At 39.1% G+C, this 13,165-nt stretch overlaps 1 protein-coding gene across 2 annotated transcripts; it reads left to right on the top strand.

The window, feature by feature from the left end:
* Nucleotides 1–1,288: 1,288 nt before the first annotated feature.
* LOC136209617 (uncharacterized protein At2g24330-like) lies at nt 1,289–7,975 on the top strand. Of its 2 annotated transcripts, none has more exons than XM_066001139.1 (6): nt 1,289–1,678; nt 2,739–3,015; nt 3,613–3,757; nt 5,305–5,414; nt 6,727–7,150; nt 7,272–7,975. In XM_066001139.1, exons 2-6 carry the CDS (start codon nt 2,770–2,772, stop codon nt 7,733–7,735), a joined length of 1,389 nt encoding a protein of 462 aa, XP_065857211.1. In that variant the 5' UTR covers nt 1,289–1,678; nt 2,739–2,769; the 3' UTR covers nt 7,736–7,975. The 2 variants fall into 2 exon arrangements, with proteins under 2 accessions (XP_065857211.1, XP_065857210.1); XM_066001138.1 differs by having other exon boundaries at nt 1,291–1,641.
* Nucleotides 7,976–13,165: the final 5,190 nt, after the last annotated feature.

Genomic DNA, 13,165 nt, shown 5'->3' with positions numbered 1-13,165 from the left:
TGAGCCCTCAAAAACTGCCTTAGCAATAAGATTAGATAAGACTTCAGCGCATAGTATAAAAAGATAAGGGGATAAAGGGTCACCTTGTCTGAGCCCTCTACCAGGCCTAATAGGTCCCACAAATTTCCCATTAATTGAGACAGAGTACTCCACTGAGGTCACACACAACATCATCCACTCAACCCAAATCTCTGGGAAGCCCAATTTCAACATGACCAAACGTAGGAAGGTCCAATCAACCCTATCATAAGCCTTGCTAATGTCCAATTTCAGAGCTACCTCGCCAATTTTACCCCTATTCTTCCTCTTCATAAAGTGTAGTGATTCAAAGGCAACCATAATGTTGCCAGAGATAGACCTACTCGGGACAAAGGCAGACTGATTCTCAGAGACTAGCGCGGGTAGGACTTTCTTCAATCTATTGGCCAGGATCTTAGCAATAAGCTTATAAAGAACATTGCACAGTGAGATAGGTCGAAAATCTTTCATAGACTCAGGCCTATCAATCTTAGGAATAAGCACAATAATCGTATCATTCAAACTGGGCGGGAACTCCCTTCTACTCAGATACCCAATGCACGCATTAGTCACTTCCACCCCAATAGTATCCCAAAAGCACTGAAAGAAGCCCGGGTTTAAGCCATCAGGACCTAGCGATTTGTCCGGGTGCATTTGGAAAATAGCAGTTTTAAACTCAACATGTGTAAAAAGAGCGAGCAACTCATTCTTCATATCAGTGGTCACTAATGACCCCATGGTATCAACAACGACATAACTAGAGCAGTAGGGACTAGCGAAGAGCTGGGTGAAATAATCCTTGGCAATATTACCAAGAGCCATGCTACCATTCACCTAATGGCTCTGATCCGTCCGCAACCTGTGGATTGTGTTTTTTTTTTGTTTTTTGGCCTTCACACAAGCATGACAAAATTTAGAATTCTGATCAGCCTCCTTGTTATATTTACTGTTTTTTTTATCTATAAAATAACATACGAATTTTCATTAAAAAAATAACCTTTTCTGTTCTTAAAAAAATAAGATAAAATAAAAAATAATAAATGTAAGAGTTATATAACTGGAAAACAAAAACCAAAACTGAATTTCTATATAATTTCCTCAAGTAATTATGTAAAGTCAGGTCCGAATCCAGTCCATGAACAGGTAGTGGGACATATGTCTTTGGGCCAGGTGTCCCCTAATGTATTAAGCCCAATAAATTATAAAGACAAATTTTCTTTTCGTTATACAGAATCTCATTAGACATTGAGTAACGAGTAGGGTCGAAATTTATTAGCAAAATTGAATGGGTATTTGTATTGGGATTTATTAATTGTCTGGTTTTGGCGATTTGAGTATTTCTTTTACCTGCTGCTTCCTCCAAGGTCCCCGTCGTGGAAGACGCGTTGATTGATTGTGATAAATCTTCAATAGATCTGAATCTCACTGTACAGCCAAAAAAAAAAAAACTGCGCGCAGAGGAAGAAGAAGAGAAGGAATCGCCCCAGGAGGAAGAGAAAAGAAGAATCGTACCAGAAGGAAGAGACTGCGCGCAGAGGAAGAGAAGAAAAGAATCGCACAAGGAGGAAGGAATTGCACAGTGTAAGAAGAGGAAGGAACCGCACAGAGGAATCGCGATTCAGAGTAAGTCGCCGTGTCCGATTTGAAAAAAAAAACTCAGGTGAGACGGTTTTGCTGTGTCGGGTGAGAATCCGGCCGTGTCCTCGTGCCTGACGAGTCCGACACGGCCACTCCGACCCCGGGAAGAGTCCGTGCTTCATAGTGTATTAGTCAGGATGCATGATATGTTAAGTGAGAACTGTAATGAGTTTTGGAATCTGCTGCTATTTCTGTCTGGTCTGATGCGTGCTGAGATCTTGCCATACATTCATATCTTAATGTGTCCAGTTTTTAGATATTCTGAATATATGTTTTAGATCAAATTCCTCAGATATGCTCATATGAGACCAACACCTGATATGCTTTGCGGAATAGTTGTTTATGCAGTGTTTTATTTTGTCAAAATATTATGCAATTATTATTACTAACTGAGCTATGTTTGTTGAGTTTTGAGTTTTAAGTGATAGTTAGTTCGATTCATGTATATAGTTCATGTTTTATTTGGCAAATGAAAGCCAAAGGCTGTGTTTTTAATTTGTCTTTCATTGAAAATGAATCTGCTGCAAATTCTGGACAAGCATTGTCTGGGAGGAAAACAGGAAGGCCAAAGTAAACTGAAGTTTGCATATGATAATTATGAATATGTAATTCTGATTAGTTTGATGTTTAGTTAATGGATCATTGGATGTTTAATTTGATGTTCAGTTATTGGAGTAGGGGATATTTAATTTGATGTTTAGTTAATGAATTATTGGATGCTGACTTCGATGTGTATAAGTTATTGGAGTGGTGGATGTTTAGTTATTTGATTATTAGATGTTTAGTTATTGAATTGTTTACCTGGATTGTTTGATATTTATTCATAAAATGATTGGTTGAGTTTAATTCTTGAATTATAATTATTTTTTTATGTAAAATATTTATAATAAAATAGTGTAATGTTTAAATTAAAAACTAATCCAATCCAAAATCAATCCAATCTAAATCTATGAGTATCCATGGATTGGGCTGATTTTTTAACAACCATAATGAATCATTTCGTTGATTGAGTTGGTTTGATCCATGAACAGCCATACTTTTTTATACGGTTGCAAATGATTTTTGTTTATTTCATTTTGCAGTAGTTGAAAGAGAAGAAAGCGTGTGAAAGAGATGTCTGAAGATAAAGGTACGGCGGAAAGTGATAAAAGTAAGCCAAGTACAATCACTCCAAAGAAGCCCAAGGGAATTATGTCTCGAATCTGGAATGGTGTTTTTAGACTGCACGGTGACGATTTTGAGAAGAGGCTGCAAAACATTTCTAAAGAAGAAGCTGCTGTTTTAGGTAGAATGAAAAGGAGATCTCTTACTTGGAGAAAGATGACCAGACATCTCATTGTTTTCTCTGTCATTTTTGAGGTTTTTGCCTTATCTCTCATCTGCTTTGCAATTATGTTACAACGGAAATCAAATTTTTTCTTCAAATGTTCATTGTGTATTATGTCCCTTGTTTATGAAATTCTTATTGCACATCTTTAGATTCTCTTTTATTAGCCCTTTAATTTGTTCTTTGTGTACTTAAATGTATGATAACTGAAGAGCCATTTCAGCTTGGCAGTTCTTAGACTTGTAGAACTTGTCTGAGAGGGCTTGGCCTTTGTTCTTTGAGTTTTCTCCACCATTCTAGTGAATCAAGCTTAGTTTGCCATCATGAGTATCTCCAGTTTGACTGCTTAGACATGTGTTTTGAAATTTGGATGCTCTTCCTATCTATTTTGCTTTTATTATCTATAGACTATAGCGAAAACACTGTTGAATGATGGCAACATTATTCATCTTTGAGGTTTAATATGTTATAGCTTTGTCATTTGGTTTATAGATACTTGCGCAGTCTCTTTTTTTAATTTTAAAGGACAAATTTTTTTGTGAAGCTGTCGTTGTGCCTTATCCATGGCAATACCATCCATAATTTTATAGTTTGTCTTTCCCTTTTAAACTATAGTACTTGAAATCCAGGTAATTGCAGTAGGTTATGCAATAATGACAACAAGATCAACGGATCTGGATTGGAAGATGAGGGCATTTAGAGTTCTGCCCATGTTTCTTTTGCCTGGTGTATCATCTGCAGCTTATTCGGCTTTTGTGAGCTTCACAAGGATGTGTACGTGTCTCAAACTTCCATAAAACTTGATTTCTTAAAGATTTTTCTTTTTTCATTGGAGCTTCATTTCCTTTTTACATGTTGACAATATCAGGACCAGTTCTCTGAACCAATCTTGGTCAAAAAGTAAGAATGCATAGGTAATGAGTTGATGATACATGTCTAGGAGAGATATCTTAACAGGAAAATTTAAACAGAAATTATTAGCTTGACTTGGATATAAGATTTTATGAGCTTGGTAGGTAATGCCAAACAAGATCCAGTAGTTAATGCTAAGAACATGGAAGTGGTTAATTTAAGAGGTTTCTTGTGGCCGCATGACTGGGATAGCGAACAATAATCTAACAATTAGAATTTGGACAAATTGATATAACTATACACTTAACAAATAACTACTCACTACCACATTGTCTCAAATTCAATTACATGATAACTACCAATGAAAGAAATAAATTCAAACCCTAAGCATAAACGAATACACTGTCTTGTCAGTGTGTGATATAAATGCTCTGCTCCTTAATTTCCTCCTGCTTCCTTCCCCTGAGTATAACATCTACTGACTTTGGTAAAAATGTACGACTTCCATAGTTATTAAAGGCGCGCCTATGGCGCACCAGGCGCAGGCCTTAGCGCCATGGAAGCCCCATGGCGAGGTGCAATCGCCATGGCGCGCGCCTGGTGCGCCATTTTGCGCCAAAGGCAGTTGCCAAAGGCGCACCAAGGTGCGCCTTGGCAGTTAGAGACAGTTATGGGCAGTTTTTTGGTAGTTACTTTATATATCTGGAATGGAACACATGTTATATTAACAAAAAGTATTAAAAAGGAGAGAGATTATAGGTTTTAAACTAAGTAGAAGACGAAGAGACTCTTTGAAGAGGAAGAGACAGAGTCATTTGAAGAGTAAGAGACAGAGTCATTAAAAGAGGAAGAAGTTTAGTAGAAAGAAAACACATCAAACGGATTCAAACAACAGAAACAAAGAAGCCAAAGGGAATTCAACTTCAACAGTTTGATGATCAATAGTTTGATGATGCCTTAGATGAGGGGTGTGATAGTGATGATGAGGAGTGATGGATTTGGAGAGTTTTGATTAGGAGTAGAACTTAGGAATTAGTATTCAACTTTAAAGTTTTCTAATATGGGGTTTATTTTGCATTTTAAAATTTATTTATGCTTTTAGATATTTTCATGATTTAGTTTTATGTTAGTTTTATATTTTTATAATTTTTATTTTTTTAAGTGCGCCTTGTCTCGCTATGGCGCGCGCCATCGCCATGCGCCATGGCTCCAGGACCCCTTGCGCCTTAGTGCGCCACGCGCCTTTAATAACTATGACTACTTCTAATGAATGTGGCTCACTGGCGGATTGATAATACCTGAGACTCTAACTGGTTTGTCAGTGCTTAAACTAAGATTTCATTTCTTTTTTCGCCTTTCTCGGTTTTGAGTTTAAAAAGTTCTATATGATGTAAGGCGTGGTCATTTTCAGTTTGCAGCATGAGTCTCGAATTGGCTTATTTGTTATTCTCAAGTTATATATCTTGTAGGTGACCGCAAGGATCAGAGAACTCTAGAAAGGCTACGGGCTGAAAGGCAAGCAAAAATTAATGAACTTAAAGAGAAGACAAATTACTACACTACACAGCAGCTCATTCAGGTAACAGAAAAATATTATTATGTTGTTGAATCAGAACTGAAGCTTGCCCTTGAATTCTCATAGGAATTTGTTTCTGTTTTACTTTCTCCCACCATCCTTGTTTCTGGATGCATCAAGCAAGCGTCGTTATATATTTTCTGCAGTGTATGTCACAAATAGTTTGAGTAGACATCATATACTGTAAGAGATTAGGTTTGTTCTTATTGAGTAACAAAACATATTTTTTTATGACAGACAATGGAGCAAATATTATTTAGACTTATTTGTTATAGGTTTGAACCAGTTTTGAATTTGAAAATTATTTGTCAGTCATGGCTTCTTTTTTCTTTTTATTATTTTGAAGTTTTCATAGAATTGGCTTTTCATCAACTCATATCTTTGCTTAGTAACATGGCTTCTTTTTTCTTTTTATTATTTTGAAGTTTTCATAGAATTGGCTTTTCATCAACTCATACCTTTGCTTAGTAAAAAATAATTTAGCAATTTGTATTCCTTCTGTTGCAGGCTTGAAGCCACCTCATTGTTAATCTCATGTGTGTTTTCATGTTTTACGTGCACAAAATGCATTAAGAATTTAGGATTGATCCATTCTTCCTTTCAACAAGAATCTGACTTCTATATATATGTTTCTGAATTCTTTTACAGTATCCAAGTCTCTATAGATACTAGAGATCTAGTACTCGTGTGCTATTCCTGGTCATTGTAAATATCTACGTGTCACTTTTTATGCATCCATGTTTTATTTTAAATCCTACTAAAGCACTCACTCATTCTTATCATTTACAACACCAATTGGCGATACAACCATTTTCCATCCTTGGGACTATTCATCACCATCACTACAGGTCACTGTCACTGATGCTGCTATTACATTGCTGCCATCAGAATCACTATTTATTTGATCCTACCAATAATGCCACTATAGCCACCTTAATCCATACACTCTCTTTGTTTCTGAATAGGGAAATTCTTGTATGTTCTTGTAATGGATGAAGTAGCTCACATTTGACAAGGCATGGTATTTATTTAGTAGCATTATGGTCCATGTTTGAGGGCGAGCCTTGGCGCAACGGTAAAACGTTGTTGTCGTGTGACCGAAGGTCACGGGTTCGAGTCTTAGGAGCGGCCTCTTGCCAAAAAAAAAATGGCAAGGGAAGGCTTGCCCCCAGTACACCCTTGTGGTGGGACCCCTCCCCGGACCCTTGCTTAGCGGGGACTCGTAATGCACCGGGCCGCCCTTTTATTATGGTCCATGTTTAATGAAAATGCAAAGCCTCTTCTGAGTATTTGTCTTAAACCCTGTTCTATGTAGAGATATGATCCTGATCCAGCCGCAAAGGCAGCTGCTGCAACTGTACTGGCATCTAAATTGGGTTTGGATTCTGGTTTGAAAGTGTATGTCGAAAATGAAGCTAATCTCAATATTCCAACAGGGAAGAGTAATGATGTTGAATTTGTGCAAGCTAGTGGACTTCGGAATAGAAAGCAGATGCCCTCTAGATCCAGTAGTGGAGGGAGTCCTCCAGTGCATCATTCTAGTGAAGGAATGCTAGATTCTGCAGAAAGAGAAAGTCTTCAAACTTCTGAGCATAATCAGCTTATCGTTGAGCATGGAAATCCACAAGCATCTACTTTGAATGATGGGGGCTGGATTGCTCGATTAGCAGCATTGCTTGTAGGAGAAGACCCCACACAGTCTTATGCACTTATATGTGGGAACTGCCATATGCATAATGGTGAGTGAATTATGGTCTACAAGTCATTCTATGTGCTTGCAGGTCTATGCCTGTTTGTTAACATGCCAATATAGTTGTCATTAATTTTATTGCAGAATGACATGGTTATGGTTTCCTGCAGGCCTTGCCCGGAAAGAGGATTTCCCATACATTACATACTACTGCCCACACTGTCATGCGCTTAATCAGCCAAAACAATCCGAAGACCGTGTTTCTTCTCCTGTGCTTAATCAGCCAAAACAATCCGAAGACCGTGTTTCTTCTCCTGTGCTTAATCAGCCAAAACAATCCGAAGACCGTGTTTCTTCTCCTGTGCTTAATCAGCCAAAACAATCCGAAGACCTTGTTTCTTCTCCTGTGCTTTCTCATGTGCTGCTTAATCAGCCAAATCAGTCCGAGGACAATGTTTCTTCTACTACATCCCCCAATTTAGGCAGCTCAAGAGATAAGGAGAATGTTGAAGCAGTTGACAATGCCATCAATCCTTCAGGTGAAAGCATTTCCCCTAGTAAAAGCCCACTTAATGCTGAATCAGAGATTGAGGAAGTAATTGAAAGGCAAATAGAGGAAGAATCAGCTAGTTAAGATTTGACCTGCGTGAGGGTTTACTACATTCAGCCAGCATATAAAGGTTATGGAGCGGTGATGGTTATAGCTTTGTTCCTTGTGTTCATGTCCGAGAAATGCTTGAGATTTTGGTTGTGAGTGCTTTTTGTACTGTATTATACATAATTAGATTACACAACTTGATTGTAATAGTGGAATTGTTACTTTACCCTTAAGAGCTCATGGGAATGAATTTAGCGAAATACTTGTTTGAATCAATTTAGTCCTAAGTTAAGTTTATGTATCAATTTGACCCTCTAATTTGGCATTTGAAGTTTAAAATGATATATGATTGGTGGTTGGAAGTGACTGTTAAAAAACTATTAATCATATGTTAAAATGTGTCATTTTGTACCAAGTTGACTTTAAATGCCAAGTTTAATGGTTAACTTAATACATAAAGTTAATTTTATACCAAGTTGATCTTGCAACTTAACTTTGGGGTCTAAATGGACCATTTATTCAATTTTAGGGGTTTGTACTATTAAATCCTTCATTATGAAGGATTCAATAGTAACAAAAACCTTATGATTTGAGGATTTAAAACTAACAAAAACTATGGATTTAAAACTATATATTTTGTTTCATATTATAGATCTATCCTTACAAGTACTTTTTTTTTATTTTTTTTATTTGAATTCCATTATAGGTGTTTCATTTCTTTCCGCTTTCAAAATATAAACATCAACCAAGAGTAGTAAGCATCGATGAGGGTTAATTGCACCCACTTGTTTTTACACTTGATATGGACCAAAATAACGTGGTGAGAGTTTAAAGCATTGGCGATGGGTGATTGATTGTTGTCGATAGTGGTGTAATTTGACCTATACCCAGTCTCCCATGGTAAACTTAACCTCAAGACGTTTTCGGTCGGCCTTTTGTTTCATGCGGTTCTGAAATTCGGACAGATTTTGCTTAAGTGTTCGTAACAAGTTGTCCCGCTCGCGTAATACCTCATCAAGGGTGGGAACTTTGGAAGAGCCGGGGACATATACGGGGATGGCGGAATGTTCTCGTCCGTATAGAGCCTTGAAAGGAGTTATTTGAATGTTGTCATTGAAGTGTGTGTTATAACTATATTCTGCCCAGCTTAAACTTGAAACCCATCCCGAGGGCTTGTCAGCACATAAGGTGCGTAAATATTGCTCTAACCACCGGATGATGACTTCTGTTTGATCGTCAGTCTGAGGATGGTAAGCAGAACTGTGCTTTAACTGTGTTCCACTAAGTTCGTGTAACGTTTTCCAGAAGGCACTCATAAATACCGAGTCACGATCGGAAGCAATAGATCTCGGGATCCCATGGAGTTTAACAATAGAATCTATAAATAAGTATGCTACTGACGCCGCGGTGAATTGCTTGGGCAAAGGTACGAAATGAGCATATTTAGTAAGTCGATCGACTACTACCATAATAACAGTGTGGCCTTTAGAACTGGGTAACCCGACTATGAAATCCATGGTAAGCTCCTCCCAAACATCTGACGGTATAGGTAATGGTTGTAGCAGTATGTGCTTGAATGTCGGTACTATAAACCAGTATGTCATCAAAAAATACTATCACAAATTTGCGTAGATACTTGGCAAACAACAAGTTCATAGTAGCCTGGAATGTGGAAGGGGCGTTTGTTAAACCAAATGGCATGACCAAGAACTCGTAGTGTCCCTCGTGAGTACGGAAGGCCATTTTATAGACATCCCTCTCGTGAACCCTGATCTGATGGAATCCGACGCGTAAATCGAGTTTTGTGAATATAGTTGCGTGACCTAATTCATCAAATAACTCATCAATGGTAGGTATTGGAAAATTGTCCCTGATAGTAACTGCGTTCAAGGCTCGATAATCAACATAGAAGCGATAAAAGCCGTCTTTCTTTTTAACTAATAAGACAGGTGATGAAAAAGGGCTTTGAGATGGTCGTATTAATCCTTGGTGAAACATATCAGTCACGAGTCATTCCATTTCATTCTTTTGGAAGTGGGGGTAACGGTAGGGTCGGACATTAACCGGTTTAGTGTTGGGTAGAAGATGGGTGTGGTGATCGTTGCAGCGTTTAGGTGGAAGTGTGACTGGTGGTGTGAATAATCCCTGGAATTCTCACAGGAGTCCGTGCATTGCTGTTGGGATGGTTGGTAGGAGTGTAAGAATATCCTTGTCAACGGATGTATCCCGGGCAGGGTCTAGGTGGTGTAGCTCGTAAATGTGGGACACCTCATCAGAACCTATAAGTGCTTGAAGATGAGCAAAACTGATGTGTTGTGGCTCCTCTGGACCGTCCCCTTGTAATTGAACTGTTTTTCCCTCCCAAGTGAATCGCATCAACACACGGCTATAGTCGTGTGTTACCTCTCCTAATTGTTGAAGCCATTGGACACCAAAGACGATATCTGGCCCTTTGATTGGTAGCACGTGCAGATCAACCGTAAATTCGACTCCTTGGATTTTTAAGGGAACATGAGGGCATAATTTTGAGCATGTGAATGTATCGCCATTCCCCACATAGACGTAAAAAGGTGTGATGGATGTTCCTTAAAGATGTAGCTGATTGGCGATCCGGGGTTGAATGAAATTATGCGTAGAGCCGCTATTAATGAGGATATAGACCTCCATGCCATTGTACTTGCCTCGGATTTTAAATGACCGTGGATTTGTCTGACCCGTCAATGAATGAAGGCTTGAAATATCCCCCGAAAGAAGCAGGTCTTGGGTGCCTTCGACCAAGTTGTATGGAATTTCGTTTGAGTCGAGTGTGGGTTCCTCATCGTCGTCGTCACCAATTAACATTAGGAATCGTCCTTTGCATTTATGGGTTGGTAAAAAACGTTCGTTGCAGTTAAAACAGAGTCCTTGGGAGCGATGTTCTTGTTGTTGCTTCTAGGTCAGCTTTCGAAAGGGTAAAGATGACTTTTCAGTGTTCGTATGGACTCGCTTGATGTCTTTGTCATTGCTCAGATTGGACTTAGGGGAATTAGTGTTGGTGACCCATGGTTTACTGTTAAGCTGAGGCTTCCAGTTGGTTCAGTTAGTACTGAGGTGTTCTTGACGGAGCTCCCCCACGCGATCGACGTATTCTTTGGCGAGATCAATGGCCTCAAGTAAATTGGCAGGTCTAGCCATGCAGACTTCTCTGCTCAGTGTGGGTTTCAAGCCGAGGATAAAACACGAAAGCAGTTGTGCTTCGGTAATGCCAGTAACTTGGTTCATTAATTTCTCGAATTGTGCTATAAAGTCGTCTAAGGTGCCGGTTCGCATGAGTTTGAATAGGCGCCCTTGGGGGTCTTCGAATTGAGCAGGGCCAACTCGGCGTCGTATTTTGTCACATAAATTTGCCCAGCCGGTGAAAAGGGAATTTGCTTTCATCCACCGAAACCATTCTAGGGCGATTCCGTCCATGTGGAGTGCGATGATTTTAACGCGGTTATCGGGGGGAGTTTTATAAAAGTCGAAGTATTCATCGATCTTAAAAATCCAGCTGGTGGGGTCGATATCGGAGAACCGTGGGGCTTCAGGTTTCATACGAGATGTGAGCGAATGTTGGAAGGAGGAGGAGCCATGTGGTTTCTCGGAATGTCGAATTTCGGCTTTGAGATCCTTGAGGCTTTGTTGTAATGTGTTTTGGATGGATAGTTCGAGGGCGAGGCATAGTTCATGAAATTCGGATTCGGTAGTACGTGGAGTAGACATAATGAAAGCACCAGTTGATACGCCTTAGGCGTAGTCCAGGATGAATCCTTTTGGGTGGAAGGAAACTAAACACCAACGTTTCTCAACTTCTAAAGAATAGCAAATTAGATTGATAATTTTTATGTCTAAAGTTTAACAAAGCAAGGGTTTAAATAGGGCAAAAATAATTGTAAAAAAACATTTAGAGTTTTAGCTAAATATTAACTTTCTCTCTCATAAAAAAAACACCTAAATAACCTCAAATCTAAAAAGTTGAAGAATTAAAGTTGCTTAATTAATTTTTTTTTTCATAAAAAAAACACCACGTAAATGATCTTAAACCTAAAAAAATTGAAGAATTAAGGTTGATTAAAATACCATCTAATTTTTAAATATTTTCATTTTGAGGTGGTTATCGATCGAATTTGGTAAAGTTAATACAAGGGTCCCGTTTGTAAAAAAAAAAACCCACAGATATCGATCTGCAAAAACGTGAAATCATGGGGAATTTATTTGAAATTAACCAACAAACAATGCTGAGTTGGCACAGATTAGTTGGAGCGAAGTGTGATGATCTTCATGATTAGTTGCAACAGAAAACGAGCAACAAGAGGAGTAAGCATCAACATAATTTGGCACCAAGTTAACAAGTGTATGATGCTAACAACAATTTCCTCGTAATAAAGTTGGATATGTTGGATATACATCCCAAGTCCCACATCGCAAAGATACAAGGGAGTTACATAATATATAAAGAAGTTCACCAACAACATTAGTATGAAGCCTTTTGAGAAGGAGCCCAAAAATAAATCCGTGCGGGCTTGGCCCAAAGTGGACAATATCATACTAATGGTGGAGCTGTTGGTGAACTCGTGGGCTCTACAAATGGTATCAGAGCCGATGGTTCGGCTGGGAGAACGTGCATACAATGCTCAGAGTCATGGTGCGGAGTCATGGTGCATGAGATCTAAGGAGATGTGGGAGGCTCTCAGTGTGACCTCGCGATGGGAAATCTGTGCTTAGTGCCTTGTGTCGAAAGTCTTCCAGATATTGTGGTGGTAAGGCGGCGTGTTTCGCGGGTTGGCGACGGTACAAGATGATTAGACAGATTATCGCTGGAGGGGAGGCTTGTGGTCCTTGGTCTGAGGGGAGGATTGTTGGATATTGATAGGGGTATTTTACCCCTATCTTTTAGCGTGATTAACGGGTTAATTTTAGAAGAAATAAATAAGTTTAATTACAAGAATAGAGTGTTTTAATAAAATAACGGAATTAAAATAAATTCCATGCTTTCAGTTAATTTCCCTTATTTTTTAGTAATTTAGGAAATAAAAACGTCAAGCTAACTCGGCCCCCGAGATTTGTGTTTCAGGTACGAGCAAGGAGTGAAAATCCACTCAATACGCGAGGCGCCTCACCCCTTACGCGGGGCGTAAAACATGGAGTCAGAAAAGATTGCCCTATCCACAGGCACCACGCGGAATCTAGTCATCATACGCGCGACGTATGCCAACCTACGCTAGGCGTATGACACATATCAGAAAATGATTGGCCTAATCCTGGAAATCAGACTGCGTTGTCTCCTAAGTCAACCATCGGTACGCGAGGCGTGTTTCAGGACACGCAAGGCATAAATGGTGTATTTCAAGCAATAAAACGCCAGGAGCTCAAACACGCGCGGCGTATATCACTATGCGCGGGGCGTGTTTGAGACAACAAGGTCCGAATTGGTCCACATGCAGGAGA

Source organism: Euphorbia lathyris, chromosome 10 (assembly GCF_963576675.1).
Source record: "Euphorbia lathyris chromosome 10, ddEupLath1.1, whole genome shotgun sequence".
NCBI lineage: Eukaryota > Viridiplantae > Streptophyta > Magnoliopsida > Malpighiales > Euphorbiaceae > Euphorbia > Euphorbia lathyris.
Note: the sequence above shows the minus strand (reverse complement) of the source record. Positions and strands in the feature narration are given on the sequence as shown.